Source organism: Artemia franciscana, chromosome 11 (assembly GCF_032884065.1).
Source record: "Artemia franciscana chromosome 11, ASM3288406v1, whole genome shotgun sequence".
NCBI lineage: Eukaryota > Metazoa > Arthropoda > Branchiopoda > Anostraca > Artemiidae > Artemia > Artemia franciscana.
In genome coordinates, this window is record NC_088873.1 from 15,982,781 (window position 1) to 16,004,092 (window position 21,312).

Here is a 21,312-nt window from a genome sequence, read left to right on the forward strand (position 1 = left end):
TAACGGGGCATACATACTTATAGATATGATATATATTATACTCGATACATAATATAAATATTGTAGATAACTATATACGTATTGTGGTGTGGGTGGGTGAGGGCCGCCCACCCCATTGTCCGTGGTGTTGGGTCCTTCCTGGTATCAGAAGACGCGGGCAACAGAAAGCAACACTAGGCAAATGCCTTGAGAAGGATGCTTCGCTGCTGAGATCGTCGTTCGAAGAACTTCGGTTAAAAGCACAAGAGAGTTCGTCATGGAGAGGCACCGTTGTCGCCTTATGCTCCAGCCGTGGGATATATATATATATATATATATATATATATATATTCGCAAAATATATGATATGTGCAGTGACGCTCAGTCACATTAGCAAAAATTATATATAAGACATTTATTGCAAATATTTCTTGGTTTTTGGATTTATTTAGTTTTTGGTCATGTTAGTTTTTCCTTTGATTTCTTAGAGTCGAAGATGCCTTGTTTCATACAGGCAAAATATCTGCGTCGCTTTAGTTTTGTCCTTTCCTTCTAATGGCCATAGTCCTGTTTGTTTTCTTCGTTGTGAGATTTCTCTCTCTTTTTGTTAAAAAAAAGCTTGAATTTTTGTTGACTATTTCTCCTCCTTCCTTTCTCCAGTAGAACCAGAAAGTTCCAAGTTCATACCCAAGGCTGCTCCCAAAAAATTGTAGATATGCTATTTCGAATACCAGAGTAAACATAGTGTCTTTTTATATATATATTCGTCCTCCCATCCCTGGAATCAAAATTAAAATCTCATTTGATCCTTGAATACCCCCTCAGAGTTTCAACTCAATTTTTTAGGCCATCCCGTGATATCCTTTACTGTCTATATGATAGACATTGGGATAGAGATCGGATAGATATCCCATGTTGTCTATAACTTAAAATTGAAAAGGAGCTATAAAATAATTTACAACCCTTGTCCTTAGAGTTGGCTTTAGGGGAGAGGCAGGTGGAAGGCACTTGCCACGGTTGCAGAAATTTAGGGGTACAAAACTTCAAATAATCGATCTAACCGTTATAGTGTAATTATTTATAAATTTCACTTTTATTAAAATAAGGTACAGGAGCAGATAGTATGTAAAAATAATTATTAAAACATTACTTAATAATAAAGTAAAAACAGTTCATAAACAAAAAATAATTAAATAATAATAACTAAAACCATAAAACTAATTTAATTAATATCTTAAAAAATAATTTTAAATGTAATTGTTATTTCATTAATAAATTGAAAATGATTTTGAAAAGGATATGGCAAGAGGGCTTTCAATTTCTAATCAGATGAGCCCTCTTCGAAGTTTTTATGACCACCTCTTCCACATAAAGTGGCTATGTCAGAAGGGGAAAAATTATGTATGGAAGGCAATTCGCTCTAGGAAGAGCGCCCGCTTTGCCATTGATAAATAGAGAAGTAATAAGTTTCAAATTTTGCTTTATATAAATGGTACTGTAACATCTATATTCGGCAAAAAAAACTGTTTTATTGGCTTGGAGTCGTTTTTCAATACCTTTGAACTTGCTCAAAGTTTTGCTCTTAATACTGCTTCGTTAAAATAAAGAATCACAGAACGTGTAGTAACGTATAACATAACGTTGTAGTATTTCAAATTTTCAATAGTCCTTATGCTACAAGACATTTATTTTACAAATTTTGTGAAAAGAATTCCCATTTCCGATTTTTTTTTCTTAAAGTAATAAAAGAGGTATCTGTCATAGTGCAAGATACCACGCGTAATAATATATGTCCCTATAGAACGGACTGACGGAGATAGTTGTAACTCAGATGAATTTTACTTACATTTGTAGGGATATATAGACAGGACACCAGGTAAAATATGGCACCTAACCTAGAGGCTTTCAATGTCCAGGTTGTTATGAATAGGGACAGTTGTATTCTAGCTTAGGTAAATCTGGTGTAGGAAAGGAAAAAAGCAACGGTTATAGGCAGATACAATTTCTTACATGTAGCAATCTAATTGTAACTAATAAAGGATTTGGACATACCGTATTGATTATATTATTGTAAATTGATGACTGGCAGGGTCAATACAAGATGCTAGGGTGTATAGTAGTGCAGCTATTGATATTAAAGCTATGGAGTGTCTTCTAGTAATGGCTGGAGTTAATCTAAAGCTGATATTTAGGAAGGACAACTACCTTTTGAGAAGTTATAACGTGGATAGATTCCAGGATGAAAACTTGTCAGGAGCTTTCCAGGAACAGTGTAACATGGAACTGGAGAGTCTAAAATTTGGGAATGCAGAAGATGGTTGGAAAATTTATGCGAAAATAGTTTGTGAAGCAGCAGATTATGTCTTGGGGAGGAACGTTAGAAACGCAGCTAGGAACACTAATGAAGACGCATAAAGCTTGGTAGAAAATTGGAAGGAGCTGTACACAAAATATTTGAGTGATGCCATCACTTGAGAATAAGAGAAATTTAAAGGAAGTAGAGAAAGCATAAAAACGCGAATTTATGAGCTGTAAAGTGGAAGCCATGATTTAAATTGCCAAAAATCTGGAAAATATAGCATGACGGCATAGGAGTAAAAATATTGTATTTGCATCTTAAAAAATTGAGAGGGAGTAGTCAATATGGACTAGTCCTAGTTAAAGATAGGAATAGGGCCAAAATTAGTGATAAAGAAAGGGTTAAAGAGCTATGGGTGGATCATTTTGAGAATGTGCTAAACTGATAAAGTCACGAGAAAAGGTTTGTGGCAATTTGGAAGTATTTGAGAAGAAGAGTTAGAAAAAGTACTAAAGAGAATAAAAGTAATAAGGCCTTAGGTGCTGGTAGTGTGGTAAACGAATTTTAAAAATTGTGACTTTGAAGTTAGAAATAAATTACGAAAGGATAAATGAGAAAGGTGCTAACAGTGACTGCGGTAATTATATGGATTAGCTTGGCTTCTGTAAAAAAGAAAATTACTTACTTTGACGATACTTTTTAGTCTTAGTGGTGCTGTAGACAAAGTTTTAATAGAGGATCAGTGTGGTTTTAGGAAGAGTAGAGGATGTCCCTCAGAGATAAGCCTCGGTTTTATAGATTATGAGCAAGAGTTTGATTCTGCTGCTAGAACAGCTTTAGCGACGGCCCTATCCTTGCATGAAATTAATTGAAGTGACTACTGCTATGTAGAGAACAATATTGCTGCGGTTAAGGTAGGAATTGAGGCTAGCATTCGATTTCGTATTGAATCCGGAGTTAAGCAGCATTGAGTTCTATCCCCATTTTTTACGGATCATTTTGATAGACTTTGTCCTAAGGAGCACAACATAGGATATTGGAGAATAGTGCAAATTCTCCAATAGAATCAAGCGATTTTATGATTCTACTAGACTTAGATTATGCTGATGATTTGATTGATCTTGATAAAAACGTTAGCAAAATGAATAATTTTCTGGAGGTTCGAGAGTTCAAGGTGCAATCATAGGTTTGAAGTCGCTTAGACTAGGAACAAATGAAAGGGAATAGGTGATGTTGGGTCACGAGAAAAATCGTACAAGTGGATAACTTTAAGTACCTGGGTTGTATTATTAGTAAAAATTGTGGATGCAGTGAAGATATAGAAAGTAGAATATCTAAGGCCCAGGGTATTTTTTCCAAAATAAAAAAAAATGGAAGAAGAGGAAAATAAGTCAATGAACCAAGATCAAGAATAGTATAAGCTACGATGATGACAACAGTCAAGCATAGTTCTGAAAGGTGGGTGCTTCGGAAGACGAAGGGTTTGCGAATGAAGGATGACATGTTGCTGAAGACTGCCCTTTTCGGCCATCTAGGAACAAACCAAAAGCAGGTCGTTCCCGAAATGGGTGGTAAGAGGTGCACCACGCAGAATGGGGTGGTGCGCAGCTGTGTTGGCCTCAGACGGAGTGGTGAGACGATGAGTTGTTGGTAGTAGGAGAATCAGTAGTACTAAAAGATATTATGAAAGGAAACCTAAATAGGATAGAAGAAAATGGGGTAAGCCATTCGGCACAACACTTAAAGTTTCAGAGAATGGCTGTAAATCTAAGTTTTAAATCCATTGCATAGTCTTTTGAATGACTACATACAACAGGCCTATTGACGACATTTGCTGAGTTTGAGCCTGATAAGTACAGCCAAGTACCAGCTAAAGACCCTTCTGAGGCCTACCAATAGTCTTCTATAGGCCATTTCTATTACCGATTATCATTTTTCATATCGCATGAGCATTATGATTAAGTTAGATAATGAATTGCCCAGACCAAGCCTTTCATATTATTCATCCTTGTTTTGGAAACGAATAAAACAGTCAGACATTTTAAAACACGAGCATAGATAAAATGCTGACTATATACGAAGTAGCTTTTCATTTCTTTTCAGAAGTTGTTTATTTTAAAGGCAAGTTTAATATTGTTAGAGCTGTTTTTTTCCATTTTGAAGCTTTTTAGTTTATCCCTTTTTATAGCAGCAACTATACAAGTTCACTTTTCATCACGAATGTAGAAGTGGATATTCTCTTATACAAACACAATTTATGACCAGAGATCAAGAGAGACATTTCCATCTTCCTTGGATTATGCAGGAAAGGGAAAATGCCAAAAGTTTTGGTTCCTGATACTAGAAAGACAAAGGAAAGAAAACTAGTCATGGCTATTTAAAAACCACAGAAAAGGTCCATAAAGATATTTTGAACGTCAAATTTACAACTTTCATTCTTAAAGGCTGAAGGAAAACAATCAGTTTTCAATAAGACTTGGCCGATTCAAAAATATGAAGATTATGGTTTCATTAATTTAGATAAAGAGCGGTGTGCAGGTTTATCCCCAGCATTTCGATTGCAAGAACACCATGTGGTGGGGTGCTGCATCGCAATAATACCACATCTGATCGAACATATAATTGATGAAAATCAGTCAATAGCAATAAATACAAAGGGGAAAAGCCCATGTTGTTTACTTAACATTTCCCACCAAAACAAACAATTACTTGGCCTTTTTCTGAAATTTAATTTCACAACTCAAAGCTGAATTTTGAATTGTATGCCTCAAGTAAAACACATCTGGTGCCGAGGATGAAGAGGCCGAAACAACAGAAAACTTTATTGGAAAAAAAAGACTTTAGCTATTATTTTTTTCAAAAATTTGGAACAGTAATTGTTTAACAGCAGATTTTAAAGGCTTACTCTTTCTTTGCTCTCTCTAAAAGGGAACTGTTTCCTCTTCATCATGAAAAATGTGCTTATATGGAATATTCGATTTAAAAGGCTTACAAAACCGTTTAGGGTGTCTGCTACTTAACTGTCAATGAGAAACATATCTTTGGGGACAGAAACACTGCCTAGATACGCATACTCTCCTCTTTTTCTTTTTTTTCCTGCTATCCCTTGTTTTTTTCTGCATGCTTCTTTTATTTCCTTCTCCTTACTTTTTGTTTCTAGTTTTTCAATGTTAGTGTTTTTAAACCATTCCTTAACAAGGTTTTTTTTCTCTTTATTGTAATTATATTGCATATGTCATTTAGTCCTCAGGAAATTTTATGTATCATCGGCTACCGTACCGGGTTTCTATGAGTAAGAATTTAGGGCAGAGGGAACAATTTATTATTCAATGTCGAAGAGGGAAAAATTAGTTATTTTCCAGGTTTTCAAAGTAAAATACCAAAAAAGTTATTTTTTAAAATGATGATATACCAAAAAACATTTTTCAAACTCAAAGAGAGGAGGGTAGAATATAAGTGAAACTTGCCCTTTTGCTCCCTCGCCCAGTTGACGCCACTGGTTTCTATAAAACTTTTTCTGCACCTGATCAAAGGCATACTCATTTATTTATTTTGGTAAGTAAGGGAAATAAAGTGAACATGAAATTTTTATTCATATGTTGCATACTACGGCTCTCGACAAGGAGCCTTCCCAAGCTGAAAAATCCCTCTTAACAGCGTTGTCGAGTTTTTTGTTCTTTTTCATAGCCTTTTTTGGGTCATAAAGGCCTAAATTTTCAAACTTTTGACAGGTGAGTGGGATCTCAACAGAGATATTTCGTCAAATTGAAACAATTGAAAATGACACTAATGATATGGCAACTCAGGCTGCGATTGAAGCAGTCGAAAGAAGGGGAGAAATGATCGTTCGACAGCTTGACACTAGACAAATGGGAGTTGTGGTTGCTGAAAGGGCAAGGACTTTTCTTTCATTGCAGGTAAGGATAATATTTTTCCTTCTTTGTCGAAGCAGTAATTCTATAGGTTGACAAAAAAGACTGGTTTGTTTTTCTCTTTATGAGTTGTAGACCGCTCAAGGTAACAGCGTTCTAAAATGCAAATTTCAAAGGAGAAATGTTTTTGTTTCATATATACTTTGAATTTGAGAACAAATTAACTTGTACATTAAGTGTTTACTTTCTGAAACTACTTAAGCTAACAAGTGTTCACTTAAAACGCAACACCTTATTAGTTCTGCACTTAGTACGTTTAAAATGGGTTTAATGAGGGTAGGACATGTAGGGCAAATTTACCTTGCGGAAAACTTATCCAACTATTCCTTTGCATCTTAGCAGATCATCACTATATATCCGTACATTGTTTTCTCACTCTATCTCCCCCTCTATCTCTCACTCCTGTCGCTTTCTCTCACTCTCTTCATCCCTTTTCATTTCTTCCCGTTTCAACTACTGCCCCTTCTCTCTCTCGTTATTACAGTCCCGTCTGCAACTTTCTTTCACTATATTTTGGCGACTCACATTTTCAGTTTTTCTGGCCTCTTTTTTAGTAATAATGTTCTTTTGACCATAAGGTTTTATTTTTACACTTTCTATTTTTGCTACTTCTATTTTGCAGTGTCTGTTTAAGATGCACTGTTTTCGATACTCTGATTTAAGCCAAAAAAATATTTTACAGCTCAGCACTTCGCTGTATATATAATTACAATTATATAGAAGTTCGCTATATATAAAAATTAAATAAAAAACAAGTTTCTTAAATTAACGTAAGGAGCAACATCAAAATTTAAAACGAACAGAAATTACTCCGAAATATGAAATATGAAATATGAATGGGGCCTTTCCTCCTCAACGCCCCGCTCTTTACGCTAAAGTTTGACTGTTTCTATTAACTCTATTTCTAAAACAGTAAGAAACTTTAGAGTAAAGAGCGGGGCATTGAGGAGGAAAAGCCCCTTTCATATACGGAGTAATTTCTGTTCGTTTTAAGTTTTAATGTTGCCCCTTACTTTAATTTAAAAAAAATGTTTTTTTATTTAATTTCTGGGCGTTTTTGAATTAAGGCATGTTTTGATCTGGGCTCTCCACACATAAATAATTAAAGTAAAATTTGCATATTCATTAATTGCAACTAATCGGAAGATTTTGAGAAAAAAGGAGCGAGGGAGGAGGCCTAGTTGCACTCTAAGTTTTTGATTACTTAAAAAAGCAACTAGAACTTTTAATTTCTTACAAACGTTTTCATTGGTAAAAAAATATACGTAACTTACGAATTAACTTACGTAACGAACTTCTATATTCGTATGTTTTTATTGCGTATATGAGGGGGTTCAACCCTCGTCGATACCTCGCTCTTTACACTAAAGCTTAGATTTTGTCCCAATTCCTTAAGAATGACCTCTGAATCACAAAGGCCATAGAATAAATAGTTGAAATTACTAAAAGTACGTAAGCGTAAAGAGTGAGGTATAACGAGGAGGTAAACCCCTCATATGCGTAATAATTTTTGTTCGTTTTAAGTCTTAATACTGCTCCTTACTTTCAGTAGAAAAAACTTTTCATATTTATTTTTTCATTGCTTTTTCAAATAATGCTAGAAAATCCCGCGCTCCCTTCATTGAAATTCTCTTCCCCCATGAGAATTTTCTCCAAGGAAATATCCTCCCACGTAACCCCCCTTCAACTCTCCCCCCTAAACCAAAAAATCCCCCTGAAAATGCCTGTACACTTCCCAGTGACCATTACTATATGTAAACACAGGTCAAAGTTTGTAACTTGCAGCCCCTCCCACCGGGACTGCGGGGGAGTAAGTCGTCCCTAAAGACATAGTTATTAGGTTTTTTGACGATGGTGAATAAAATAGATATCTCAGAATTTTGATCCAGTGACTTTTGGGAAAAAATGAGCGTGGGAGGGGGCTTAGGTGCCCTCCAGTTTTTTTGGTCACTTGAAAAGGGCACTAGAACTTTTAATTTCCGTTAGAATGAACCCTCTTGCGACATTCTAGGACCACTCAGTCGATACGATCATCCCTGGGAAAAAAACCGTGATCTGTCTTTTGGCAAAAAATGTGAAATTCCACATTTTTGTAGATAGGAGCTTGAAACTTCTACAATAAGTTTCTCTGACACGCTGAATCTGATGGTGTGATTTTCGTAAGATTGTATGACTTTTAGGGCGTATTTCCCCCTATTTTCTAAAACGAGGCAAATTTTCTCAGGCTCGTAACTTTTGATGGGTATAACTGATCTTGATGAAACTTATATATTTAAAATCAGCATTAAAATGCAATTCTTTTGATGTAACTATTGGTATCAAAATTCCATTTTTTAGAGTTTCGGTTACTACTGAGCCGGGTCGCTCCTTACTGCAGTTCCTTACCACGAACTGTTTGATAATTTACAGACTAATAAGTATATCTAAAATCAGGGGTGAGAGTTGCTAATCTCCGTGCCCGAAGAAAATCAATAAGGCAATGTAAATATCATGACGTTATCCGATAAACAATACAGTTGCCGGCAGGATTATTACTTGCTAATTTTGGTGCTCAGGGGAATCAGCAAAGTACTCTGAGAGAGCATTATAATTTCTCCATGTGCACACGAAAGAAATAACAGAGTGGATCTTTTTGGTTTACCCACCCCCTCTGAGATTAAAAATATAGAGTTATAAGAATTAACGAAAACAGAATAGAAGCAAGTAGCGGGGACTTGAACCCTCATATAGTACATTACTGGGCCCAAATTTTGTGCTTCTTCATGAGAGTTCTTTCAGATAAATGTGAAGGCACTTCCTACCCCTTAACTCCCATTCATTTGGATGGATTATATTTCTATAGATGTCTTGGCGTACCAAAACTAGCAATAATAATCTGACCGCTATCTTATACACAGCGAGGCAATGGTGCCATCCGTTTTCCCGCATTATTTTCTAGGGTACTGAAAATAGTAAGCCGCTATCCCAGCTTTGAATGCTATTGGGCTTTTCTCAATAAAACCTTTGTAACGAATTTGATCTTGAGGTTTTATTTGCTAAAGCAGATCAATGTGATGCTGATTAAGACAAAGACTGACAAAATAAATAAGACCAGGACTGATAAATAAAATGATGTGAGATGATAAATTCAATCAAACGAAATAAAATAATGATATACAAGCTTTCAAAGCTAATCTTGCTTTTTTTGGTAGATAGGCTTAAAGGCCTTTTAGTAGCGGCTTCAATACAATTGTCATTTGGTTTAGTAAAATATTTTGATAGATCATTTTTAATTAAATTTGAGCATGAAGAATTTAGTGAATATTCCAATAGGTCCCTATTTAAAGAAATATTATGATTTATTTTGAGTCTAATTTCGATTAACTCAAACCCGTTACTAAAAGGCGTTTAAGGCTAGCCTTGAAAGATTTTTACTAACGGGTTCAATACTATTGTCAATTGGTTTAGTAAAATATTTTTTTAGATTATATTAATTAAATTTGAGCATAGATAATTTAGTTAATATTCCCCTAGTTTGATTCTAGTTTCAATTGACTCAAACCGTTACTAAAAGTCCTTTAAATTTTTTTTTTGGCAAGCTGCCAAAAAAGGAAGATCAGCTTTGAAAGCTGGTATATAATTATCTAATTTTATTTCGTTAGAATAAATTTATCATCTCACATCATTTTATATATCAGTTCTGGTTGAACTTCGTTGAAGTATGGCTGTTTCAAAAGTTTTAAAAACATTTTTAGCTTTTAAGTTTGCATTCTAATAAATATATATATATATATATATATATATATATATATATATATATATATATATATATATATATATATATATATATATATATATATATATATATATATATATATATATATATATGTGTGTGTGTGTGTGTGTGTCGGCCCTTGGACATAGAGCCGAAATATTCACTGAATTGAATTCCACTGTCTTGAGAAAATTTCCCTATCGTTTCTAAGTTGTATTTGTTATGGATTAAATAAAAAAAAACAAGTTTTTTTTAACTGAAAGTAAGGAGCGACATCAAAACTTAAAACGAACCGAAACTACTTTGTATATGAAAGGGGCTGCTTCCTCATCAACGCCCCGCTCTTTACGCTGAAGTTTGACTCTTTCTCTCAACTCTACCTTAACAGTTTAGTTAAACTTTAGCGTAAAGAGCGAGGCGTTGATGAGGAAGCAGCCCCTTTCATATACGAAGTAATTTCTGTTCGTCTTAATTTTAATATCGCTCCTTACTTCCAGTTAAAAAAACTTGTTTTTTTTTTATTTAATTTCTGAACGTTTTTGAATCAATGCATGTTTTGATTTTGGCTCTCCGCAGATGAATAATTAAAACGAAAATTGCAAATTTATTTTTTTGGCTAAATGGCTTTCTCATAGTTTTGATCAAATGATTTTGGAAAAAAGAGTGGGGGAGGAGGCCTAGTTGCCCTCTGATTTCTTGGTTACTTAGAAAGGCAACTAGAACTTTTAATTTTTTACGAATGTTTTTATTAGTAAAAGATATACGAAACTTACAAATTAGCTTACGTAACGAACTTTTGTATTCTCATGTTTTTATTACGGATATGAGGGGGTTCAACCCCCTGTTAGTACCTCGCTCTTTACATTAAAGCTTAAATTTTGTCCCAATAATTTAAGAATTATCCCTGAATCACAAAAGCCGTAGAATAAATAGTTGAAATTACTAAAAATACTTTAGCGTAAAGAGCGAGGTATTAGGAGGAGGTGAGCCCCTCATATACGTTATAAAAGTTGTTCGTTTTAAGTTTTAATACTGCTCCTTACTTCCAGTTGAAAAATCTTCTTCATATTTATTTTTTCATTGTTTTTTTTTTGGATAATGCTAGAAAATCCTACGCTCCCTTCATGGAAATTTTCTTTCCCAATGACAGATTCCGCGATGGAAAGCTCCCACAACATATCCCCCTCTTCTCAACCCCTCCCGCCGACCAAAATTGACTGGTCCAAAATAACCGCCGACCAAAAAAAGTTCCCACAACATATCCCCCTCTTCTCCACCCCTCCCGCCGACCAAAAGAGTTGAGTACCATTGATTTTAGTGAGATTATGGTTATGAAAGATAACGCTTCTGGTGCATTTGATCGTATGATGGGGGTCGTACAGCCAATTTATGATAAGACTTGCCCAGTGAAATTCTTGAAACCCCGTAAGCGTGAACCCAGGAAGCCCTGGATAGCTATTGAAATTCTTAAAGTGTCAGATTTGAGAAATCAAGCGTATGTTGAATATTTAAATAGTGGATGTGCCATTAAACTGGAAAAATTCAAAATAATACGCAACAAAGTAAACTCTATGAGAAGAAAGGCTAAAAAAGAATACTTTGAAAACCAATTGAGTTTAAATAAGGATAATACTAAAAGAATTTGGAAAGTTATTAATGACCTATTGGGAGGGGAGAAAGAAGCTCCACCTAATTCGCTACTGATTCAAGGTGAATTTGTTAATGATGAAATAAGTATCACGACTAAATTTGCTGAGTTTTTTTCAAGTGTTGGGCAAAACGTACAGGCGCAAGGGTTGGTGAACTTTAATAATGATTTAATGAAAGATGAATTTGTGGATCATAGAGGAATCGGAAATAAAATTGAATTTCAGCCTTGTACTGGAGATGAAATTCTGAAGGTTGTGAAAACAATCAAATCGAATTCAGCAGGGATTGATGGCATTAATCTGAAAACTTTTAAGTCAGTGATGTGTTATTTAATGCCATGTCTAGTCCATATCGTCAATCTTTCCCTCCAAACCGGTATATTCCCTGATGCGCTTAAAAGGGCAAAAGTAATCCCCCTTCACAAAGGTGGCTCTAAGCTAGAAATTGAAAATTATAGACCCATATCAATCCTACCCTTGTTTTCGAAAATATTTGAAAAAATTGTGCATAAAAGGCTTTATGATCACCTTATGAAAACGGGGATGTTAAATGAAAACCAGTTTGGCTTTAGGAAAGGTCACTCGACGTCGGATGCCGTGCATTCCCTTTGTGATACTGTAAATAAATGCTTTGAACGTGGTGAAATCCCTTTGACCGTTTTCATCGATTTTAGAAAAGCATTCGATACAGTGGATTTTAATATACTACTCAAACGTCTACAATCACTTGGAGTTCGTGGCAATTGTTTAAAGTGGTTTAATAGTTTTTTAAGTGGTAGATCTATTCAAGTTGTATTAAATGATGTGTTTTCTTCTCCTTTTCAAGTGAGGTGTGGTGTACCTCAGGGGTCTGTTTTGGGACCACTTCTGTACCTTGTGTATGTTGACTCAATGCGTTTCTACTTACCTGAGTGTTGTATTACGACTTTTGCGGATGATACAGCTTTAACTATGTCTAGTCAATCTGTCGATGATTTGTTGTTGAAAGTTAATAGGGTATTAAAGGCATTTTTTGTATTTACAAGTTTGAGCCTTTTGTCAGTAAACGTTAATAAAACTAATTTTATGATTTATAGGAGAGTTGGTAAGCCTCCATGTGTTGATAAAAAGATATTTTTTAACGGCAGGCCTCTGTCACAACTGCATGAAGTGCGTTATTTGGGGTTCCAGCTTGATTGTAATCTATCTTGGAAGAACCATAGTGATCTTGTTGCAGCTAAAGTTGCTAGAGGTTTGGGAATTTTGCGTCGATTAAAGCATGTTTTACCATTACCAGTTCTTTTATTATTATACCACACCATTGTTGCGCCTTATATTTCTTATGGTTATGTCCTTTGGTCTAGTAATTTCTATACAAATTTTAAAAGAGTGCAGATCCTACAAAATAAAACAGTACGTCTTCTTGGTAATTATGTAGAAAATGTGAATGATACCGCGTCATGTTTTAAGAAATTACAAGTGCTTAACATTGGTCAGATTCGAGATTATCAAGCTGCTGTTTTTGCGTATCGATGTTGCAATGATGTATGTCCTCCAGTTTTTACGAGTTTTTTTCGAGTAAATCGTTCACTCCATAGGTATGAGACTAGAGAGGCAGATAATTTTATTGTTGAGTACCGAGACACAACACGTGCAGCTTTCGGAATTAGGTATTTAGCTCCGGCTATTTGGAATGATATCCCAGCTGGCATTAGGGAGGCGGAACATATTGGGTTGTTTAAAGTAAATTTAAAAAAAACATTTATTGGAAGTGGGGAGATAATTCTTTTTTTTTCTTTTTCTTTTTTTTTAATTATTGTTAGCTTTTATTTATTTATATTCTGGTATTAAGGAATAATTGAGTGAGAGTGTTTTGTCCTTCTTTAGTTTTCGTTTTTTTAGTTTCTGTTTTTTTTTTCTTATTAATTTAGGTTGAGAATCAGAGGATTGCAGCCGTCCAACATCAGGCTCTTTGAGCCTTCCCCAGGGCGGTTGTGTGTATTTATAGTTTTTGTAATTAGTAGTTAATAAAGAGAGTTCTTCTATCGTCAAAAAAAAAAATCACTCGTCAAAGTTTGTAACGTGTAGCCCCTCCCACGGGGACTGTGTGGGAGTAAGTCGTCCCCAAAGACATAGTTATAAAGTTTTTCGACTACACTGAATAAAATGGCTATCTCAGAATTTCGATCCGGTGACTTTGGGAAAATAATTAGCGTGGGAGGGGGCCTAGGTGTCCTCCAATTTTTTCGGTCACTTAAAAAGGGCACTAGAACTTTTCATTTCCATTAGAATGAGACCTCTTGCAACATTCTAGGACCACTGAATCGATACGATCACCCCTGGGGGGGGGACAAACAAACAAAACAAATAAAGACGCATCCGTGATCTGCCTTCTGGCAAAAAATATAAATTCAACATTTTTGTATATAGGAGCTTGAAACTTTTTCAACAGGGTTCTCTCATACGCTGAATCTGATGGTGTGATTTTCGTTAAGATTCTATGACTTTTAGGGGGGTGTTTCCCCCTATTTTTTAAAATAAGGCAAATTTTCTCAGGCTCGTAACTTTTGATGGGTAAAACTAAACTTGATGAAGCTTATATATTTGAAATCAGCATTAAAATACAATTCTTTTGATGTAGCTATTGGTATCAAAATTCCATTTTTTAGAGTTTTGGTTACTATTGAGCGGGTCGCTCCTTACTACAGTTCGTTACCACGAACTGTTTGGAAGGCAGTGTTGTCTTTGTCGCTATTTATATTATAACAAAGTTCTTCGTCTGTAAAAATTATAATATTGATATTATCTTCATTAACAAGGACAAAAACACCATTTTGAGCTGTTTTGATGTCATGTAAAAGCCGATTTTCTTTTTCTGATTTACACCCACATTTCATTATAACTGCATGTGGAGGCCTTTTTATCAAAAATTGAAGGAAGAATAGGTTCCTCATCATTTTTTAAGATATATATGGTTGTTTAAGTTTCCATTTAACCAATTCAAACCATCAGACTTCTTGTTTGGGTAACCTTGTTACTTTAAAAGCTATTTAATCTCGACGACTTACATAGCACTATCCATAGTTTTGAAACTTGACCAGATGTTAGCCCTGCATTAATTTTTAACTTTCTGCTTCGATCCTGATTGTATCTTTGAGCTGCATTGATGGTCGCTTAGCCACTCCAGGCACCTAAAAATAACTCAATAGTTAAAAACCCTCTAGTCAACCCCATCAAACCTAATCGAACTTATTACAGGAATTGAATTGAATTGGGGTTAAGTTGAATTGAGCTTGAATTAAATGTGGGTTTAGTTGCTTGGGGTTTGGGTTAGACGGTGTTGAATTAAATCAGGGATTGAGCTGCATGGAGGTTGAATTAAATGGGGTTGAGTCAGATAATGGTTGAGTCGTAGCGAGCTTGAGTTAAACGAGGGCTGAGTCGAAGGGGATTGAGTTACAACAAAACTATGTGTTTTGAATATTGCTATATTGGCAACAATTCCTACTGAATTTTTGAGGGTAATAATTAACCTTCTATCTTCGACATTTTGTAACCTGAGTTTCTGCCATTTATTTCCGGATACTATGTGCGATATAATTAGAATTGCACATTTTCGTACTTCCTAAGTAAAAAGCATTTTATCACTGTTGAATTTATGAAGTTATTAGGTTTTGCGTCTGAATAACACAAACATTTAAATTGTTTTCCATCTTTAATTTATTACGAAGATAACAACAGTGGAAAGCTTCTGACCGACACTTCTTTTTAAAAGCTTCTGGGTTCAAACATTCTCTCAAAATCCAATGAGTGTTTTGATTCCAATCCCTACACCCATATTTTTTTTGTGCTTTGCATTTTTTCCTTTGAAGAACATGTCCCCCGCCCCAAACAAACTCCGTCGTAAACTGCCTGGAATCTGATGAGGTTTTCATACCATGAATAATTCTTTCCCTCAACTGAATGATTAACTTATGGTCTAGAAATTTCGTGAAGCCTATGTACTTGTTTTTGTCTCTGGGGAGACCTAAATGTCGAAGCCTTTTAAAAGCTCTATCTGAAAGAAAACAAAAAATCCTGCAGAGTTTGCTAATATTCGATATATACCCCACTCTGTGAATCTAATTTTCTTTTCTAGAAGACTTGCTAATTACTTATTTCCAATCTTGTTTTCACTTCCAAGGTACAATTACACTTACAGCTGTTACCCTTATGGCTTAAATGATTATCCTCTGTCCATTCTCGGCTAGAAATTGCCGTGATTAGAGAGGTCAGATTTCTTAATCATGAATGCTGGATAGTATCCAGTTTCTTGTTACTAATGTCATGAGGTCTTATTGAAGTACGGAATGAATATCTCCATTCATTTTTTTTTTCGATTCGATGGAAGTTTTATCCGCTCTGTTAACATAAAAAAGCTATGTTGATTAAGTCATTGAATTAAATAGTTCCATTTCTAAATAGTTCGTTGTTCGTTTTATTTTGTCTCCGAGGGTTATTCAAAGAAATCTGAGCAAATTAAAAAGGTGCCTTAAGGCCTACTGAATGGGGTCCAAACTAAAAGTAAATGTCTATTTTATATATTATTATTCAAATGGTGTTTAATTGAAAATATCCTAATCATTTTTATTAACACACGTGTTTCCACGAACTTACAGGAAAGTGTTGGTGGCAAATGTTGGAAAATTGGCTGTGTAAATATTCTTTTGAATTTTAAGCGCATGATTTAAATTATAAATTCCACAAAATCAATATTTCTTCATCTCAGGCATTATTATGGACTGCTTTTCTGATTTCAAGTTTTGTGTTTTGCTCTCAAATTGCTTAGACACTTTAAAACACTTGTTTTAAATTTATATGTTTGATTTTCACAAGAAATTAAGTTTCCAGAATTGTTTGCCAAAAATATAAATTCCACAAAATCTACATTTCCTCATCCCAGGTTCTAGTTATTACCTGAGTTTATTTGTTATTATTTAGAGATTGGAAGGAAACTGGGCTCCCTCCCTCACCATCTTTTCCCCAAAATCGTCCGATTAAAATTTGGAGATAGCCAATTATGGACTGCTTTTCTGATTTTAAGTTTCGTGTCTTGCTTTCAATTTGCTTTGACTCTTTAATATTTAAACGCTTGTTTTAAATCTATATGCTTAGATTTTCACAAAAAATCAAGTTTCCCAAATTTGTTTGCAAAAACTTTTGAAGTCAAAAATTATTTTTCTAATGCATCTACATAGACTGCTCTCAGAAACAAGTTTTTTTTAACTTCAAGTAAGGAGCAACATTAAAACTTAAAACGAACAGAAATTATTCCGTATATGAAAGGGGTTGTCCCCTCCTCAACGCCTCACTTTTTACGCTAATGTTTGACTCTTTCTCACAACTCTACTTTTTAAACAATAAAAAACTTAGCAATAAATCAATAGCAATATCTAGCAGTGAATCGATAGCATTACTTAGGCAGTGTAACAGCACTGCCCGAGAAAAGAGCGAAGTGGGCTCTATGTACACTATTTATTTTACCAAGGCATTTCGCGTGGAAGGACTTGTCTATACACGTTTTGGACGCCCCCTAAACGTAAAAGGCTAGTGACACCCCTATAGAAGATATCAAATATTGGTTTAATCAAACAGTTCGTGGTAACGAGCTGTAAGTAAGGTGCGACCCGGCTCAATAAGTAATGAAAACTCTAAAACACGGAATTTTGATACCTATAGACACATCAAAAGAATCGGATTTTTATGTTGGCTTCAAATATACAAGTTTTATTAAGCTTAGTCGTATCCACCAAAGGTTATGAGCTGGTGAAAATTTGACTGATTTTCCAGAGAGGGGGGAAATGCTTCGTTAAACTCAGATAATCCTAATGAAAATCACACCATCAGATCCGTTTTTTTGTTTTTTGTTTTTTTTTTTCTCCCAGGGGTGATCGTATTGACTCAGTTGTCCTGGAATATCGTGAGAGGGCTCACTTGAACAGAAATTAAAAGTTCTTGTGTCTTTTTTAAGTGACTGAAAAGAATGGAGGGAAACTGGCCTCCCTCCCCCACACCTTTTCCCCCAATATGATCCGATTAAAATTTAGAGATAGCTATTTTGTTTATTATAGTTGAAAGGCCCAATAATTTGCATTTGGATATAACATAAACCCCCCCATCCTCCACCCCCAACCCCAGGGGAAAGGTTTTTAGGTTATAAAATTGCCCATTTTTTTCACGGGGGATATTTCCATCGGGAGGGAAGTTTTCAGGGGGTGAACTTGTCAGAAAAAATTATACACAGGGGAGATTTCCCAGAACTTTTATACTTCTTGCTTTCTCTTTTTCGTCTCAATTTTACACGTGGAGTTGTTAAGATTAATTGTCCTAGGTAAATTTTCAACGGGATTGAATTGTCTAGAGGATGTTTCCATCGAAAGGGTATTTCTTTGTGGAAGTGGAGCCAGATTTCCTGGGACTATTTAAAAAACGATCAGAAATAAAAAAAAAACAAGTTTTTCACCTGATTGTAAGGAGCACCATTAAAACTTAAAACGAACAGAAATTATTATGCATATGAAGGGGATTGCCTGGTGCTCAACACCTCGCACTTTATGCTAAAATGTGAATTTTTGTCCCAGTTCTTTAAGAGCGACTCCTTAAACACAAGGATCGTTTAATTGGAACAATAAGAAGCTTTTTTACAAGTACTAAAAAACTTTAGCGCAAAGAGCGAGGTACTGACAAAGAGGCAACCCCCTTCATATACGTGATAATTTCTGTTCGTTTTAATTTTTAATGTTGCTTCTGACTTTAGTTAAAAAAAACTTGTTGTTTTTATTTAGTTCATTATCTAAACGATTGGATAAGAAAAGTATTAATTGGTTTCGCTAATAAAGCCTTCATAACAAACCAGCTTTTGATGTATTATTTAGAGATAAAAGCTCTAATGCCATTTTCAAGTGTCGGAAGTAATTGGAGGGCAAACGCCCCCCCCCCCTGCACCCATTACTCACCCAAAGATAACCGAAAAGTTTTTGAGACAGCCATTTTGTTTAGCATAGTTCAAAGATCTAATAATCATATTTCTGGGGATGACAACCTCCCTTCCCCCTCCACAGCCTTTGGGGCAAGGGTCGTAAGTTATGCAATTTGCTCATTGCTAATATATAGCGTTTGTTACTAGGAAAGGGGGCATATTTGACCCTTGGTGTCTGAAAAGGAAAAGGGTATTAAAGTGAAGCTTTAAAGGAATGTCTATGGAAGCACTAAGCTAAATCGAAACGTACAACATGCATGCAGGTTGTCAAAAGGGGACGTAAGGGCATGGCCTACGGTATTAAGTTGGAACTTTCAGGGAATCGAGGGGGATGATCTGTTTACCAAAAGGCAATATGTGCAAGCTGTTGCTACTACTGCTACTGCAAATACTACTACCGCTGCTGCTGCTACTACTACTATTACTACTCCAACTGCTTCCTATGTTACTGGTATTACTGCTGCACCTACTCTATGTGCGACTAGGACTTCTTGTGACTACTTGTGTTTGTGAGTAATTGTGGCAACGGATACTTGTGACTGTGACTAATTTCGACTCCGACTACTTGCGAATGTGACTGATTATTGTACTCTTTCTTAAATTTGACCTGGTTATTTACTGCAATTTTTATTCCTGGTTATTTATCTATTCCATTTCTATTGTAATATTTATTTATTGATAGTGATTTATGGTAGTTTTATACTTGAAAAATTATTTGGCATTGTTTCTGCTTGTCTTTGATACAATATAGCTCTTTAATTTTCTTTTAAAACTTCTTTTGTGGTATTTTTTTTAAATTAATCTTGAAAAGAACACGTGGCCACTAGGAAGAAGAACGAAAAGAAGAAGAACGCTCAAACAAACATTGCACCTATATTACAATAAGGTGTCCTCAGCGTTGAAAAAGGGAAAGAATGTATACAATAATATCTAAAAAAAAGGAAAAACCGAAAATCAAAAGAAAAAGTAACGATCTAAAATCATGCCAATATGTAAAGGTAGCTCCTCCACGCAAAAACCAAGGAAGTACAATATACCGTTAATGAGGTACTCTTACCACGATGTCGGTTGCTTCTGTGTCATCATCTAATCATAAGAGTAGATCATTGATTGTGTATCTTTCATGTAAACCCGTTCTTTCCAGGATTTACTTCTTTGGTTTTGTCATTGTAGCTTTACATATTTTAAGCTTGTTCAGATAAGGGGGACAAAACGCTGCAATTACAAAACAATAGTTAAGAATAGCTTCTGCCTCTCATATTTTCTTTTGTCCGCTTTGCTTTGTTTCAGGATCATGACCACGTTGTTACCTTTGTTGAAATCGTGAAGAGACCAGGACAAACTCTTGGGCTGTATATAAGGGAAGGGAATGGATTCGATAAAAATGATGGAGTGTTTATATCAAGGATTGCAATTGAAAGTGCCGTCTACAATTCCGGGTGCTTAAGGGTATGCTTTTTTTTGTTCAAATACCTATTAGCCCTATTACGCTCACTTGGTAGTGGAGCATAGGACTAGGCTATAAGTAGATTAATTTCCTCTCAGTAATCGTTGTATGTGTCATTTGTAAGGCCATGGGGAAGCAAAAACCAGGGGCCTGGGCTGCGACCTGAAAGGATTCCTTTCTTTTTTAGATTGACAGACTCGTGAGCCTTTCGTATAATATATTATCGAAAATTTAAGTGGAAATTGGTGAAAAATGCACCTAAATCAAGATTAGAATGTGCCTCCTTGTGTAAAAAAGTGCCCCCTGGTCTAATGAAATCGCATTCTTAGTTTTTCTCTTAAAAAAAAGGAACACTCAGGTATCTAAAAAGTTCCAAAGCTGCCAGTAGCAGGATTCAACACAATTCCAAAAGCTGCCAACATTTCAGCAGCACAACTTGTGTTTTGACAGCTTTTCCTTCAGCAAAAAGTATTTTTATATTTAAAAAGGGGTTTTCAGGCAAAATATGCCAAAAAATTTGAAATCTGCCAAGCAGCATTGTTACTTAGCTACCCCACTTTTTGCACGGCAGATTACACTTATATTAACAATATAATTCGAACAACTTTCACTAAAGTGGTTTAGATCTGGCAGAGAAGCCTATAAAATTATGGGGCTATTTTGTATTATGTTTTACATTTTTCAAGGAGGTCAGTAGCCTGACTCTGCAAGCTCAGCAAGATTTGACCCAGCTCGAAATTGGAACCTGGAGAAATGTGGGGTAGGTAAACAAGAAGGGTGTACAAAAGAACAAGATAGATGGCCTCCAATCCCTCCTTCCATTGCACTTCCTCGATAAAGAGCCATGAAATGGTGATCAGCACCGCCGGTAGGGACTGTAAAGTCCAATGTCTTGTTCAAGAAAGAGAAGAATCAGAAGTTGTGTCCCTTTTAAATCTGCCTCTCCTCAAAAAGATTCCTGCGTTCATTTCTTTAATTTTCATCTAACTTTTTTTTTGTTTTATCCGCCTCCTCCTATAAATAAATTCCTGCACACATGGCTAACACATATAGATTAAATACATAATTAATTACAACACTTTCGACAAAACTTGATGCAACAAGCATCAAGTTCTATTTTTTTTTTTTTTTGTCAAACAGTTAGTGGTAACGAACTGTAGTAAGGAGCTACCCGCCTCAATATTAACCGAAACTCTAAAAAACGGAATTTTGATACCAACAGCCACATCAAAAGAATTGCATTTTAATGCTGATT

General features: G+C 35.3%; 1 protein-coding gene across 2 annotated transcripts in view; it reads left to right on the top strand.

Moving 5' to 3' along the window:
* The window catches only part of LOC136032878 (rho GTPase-activating protein 100F-like), a 142,409-nt gene that overhangs the window by 14,825 nt on the left and 106,272 nt on the right, over nt 1–21,312 (top strand). For both annotated transcript variants that reach the window (XM_065713304.1, XM_065713305.1), the window contains exons 3-4: nt 6,010–6,195; nt 19,901–20,059. In XM_065713304.1, coding sequence (XP_065569376.1) covers nt 6,010–6,195; nt 19,901–20,059 — 345 coding nt within the window. The remainder of the gene's footprint in view (nt 1–6,009; nt 6,196–19,900; nt 20,060–21,312) is intronic.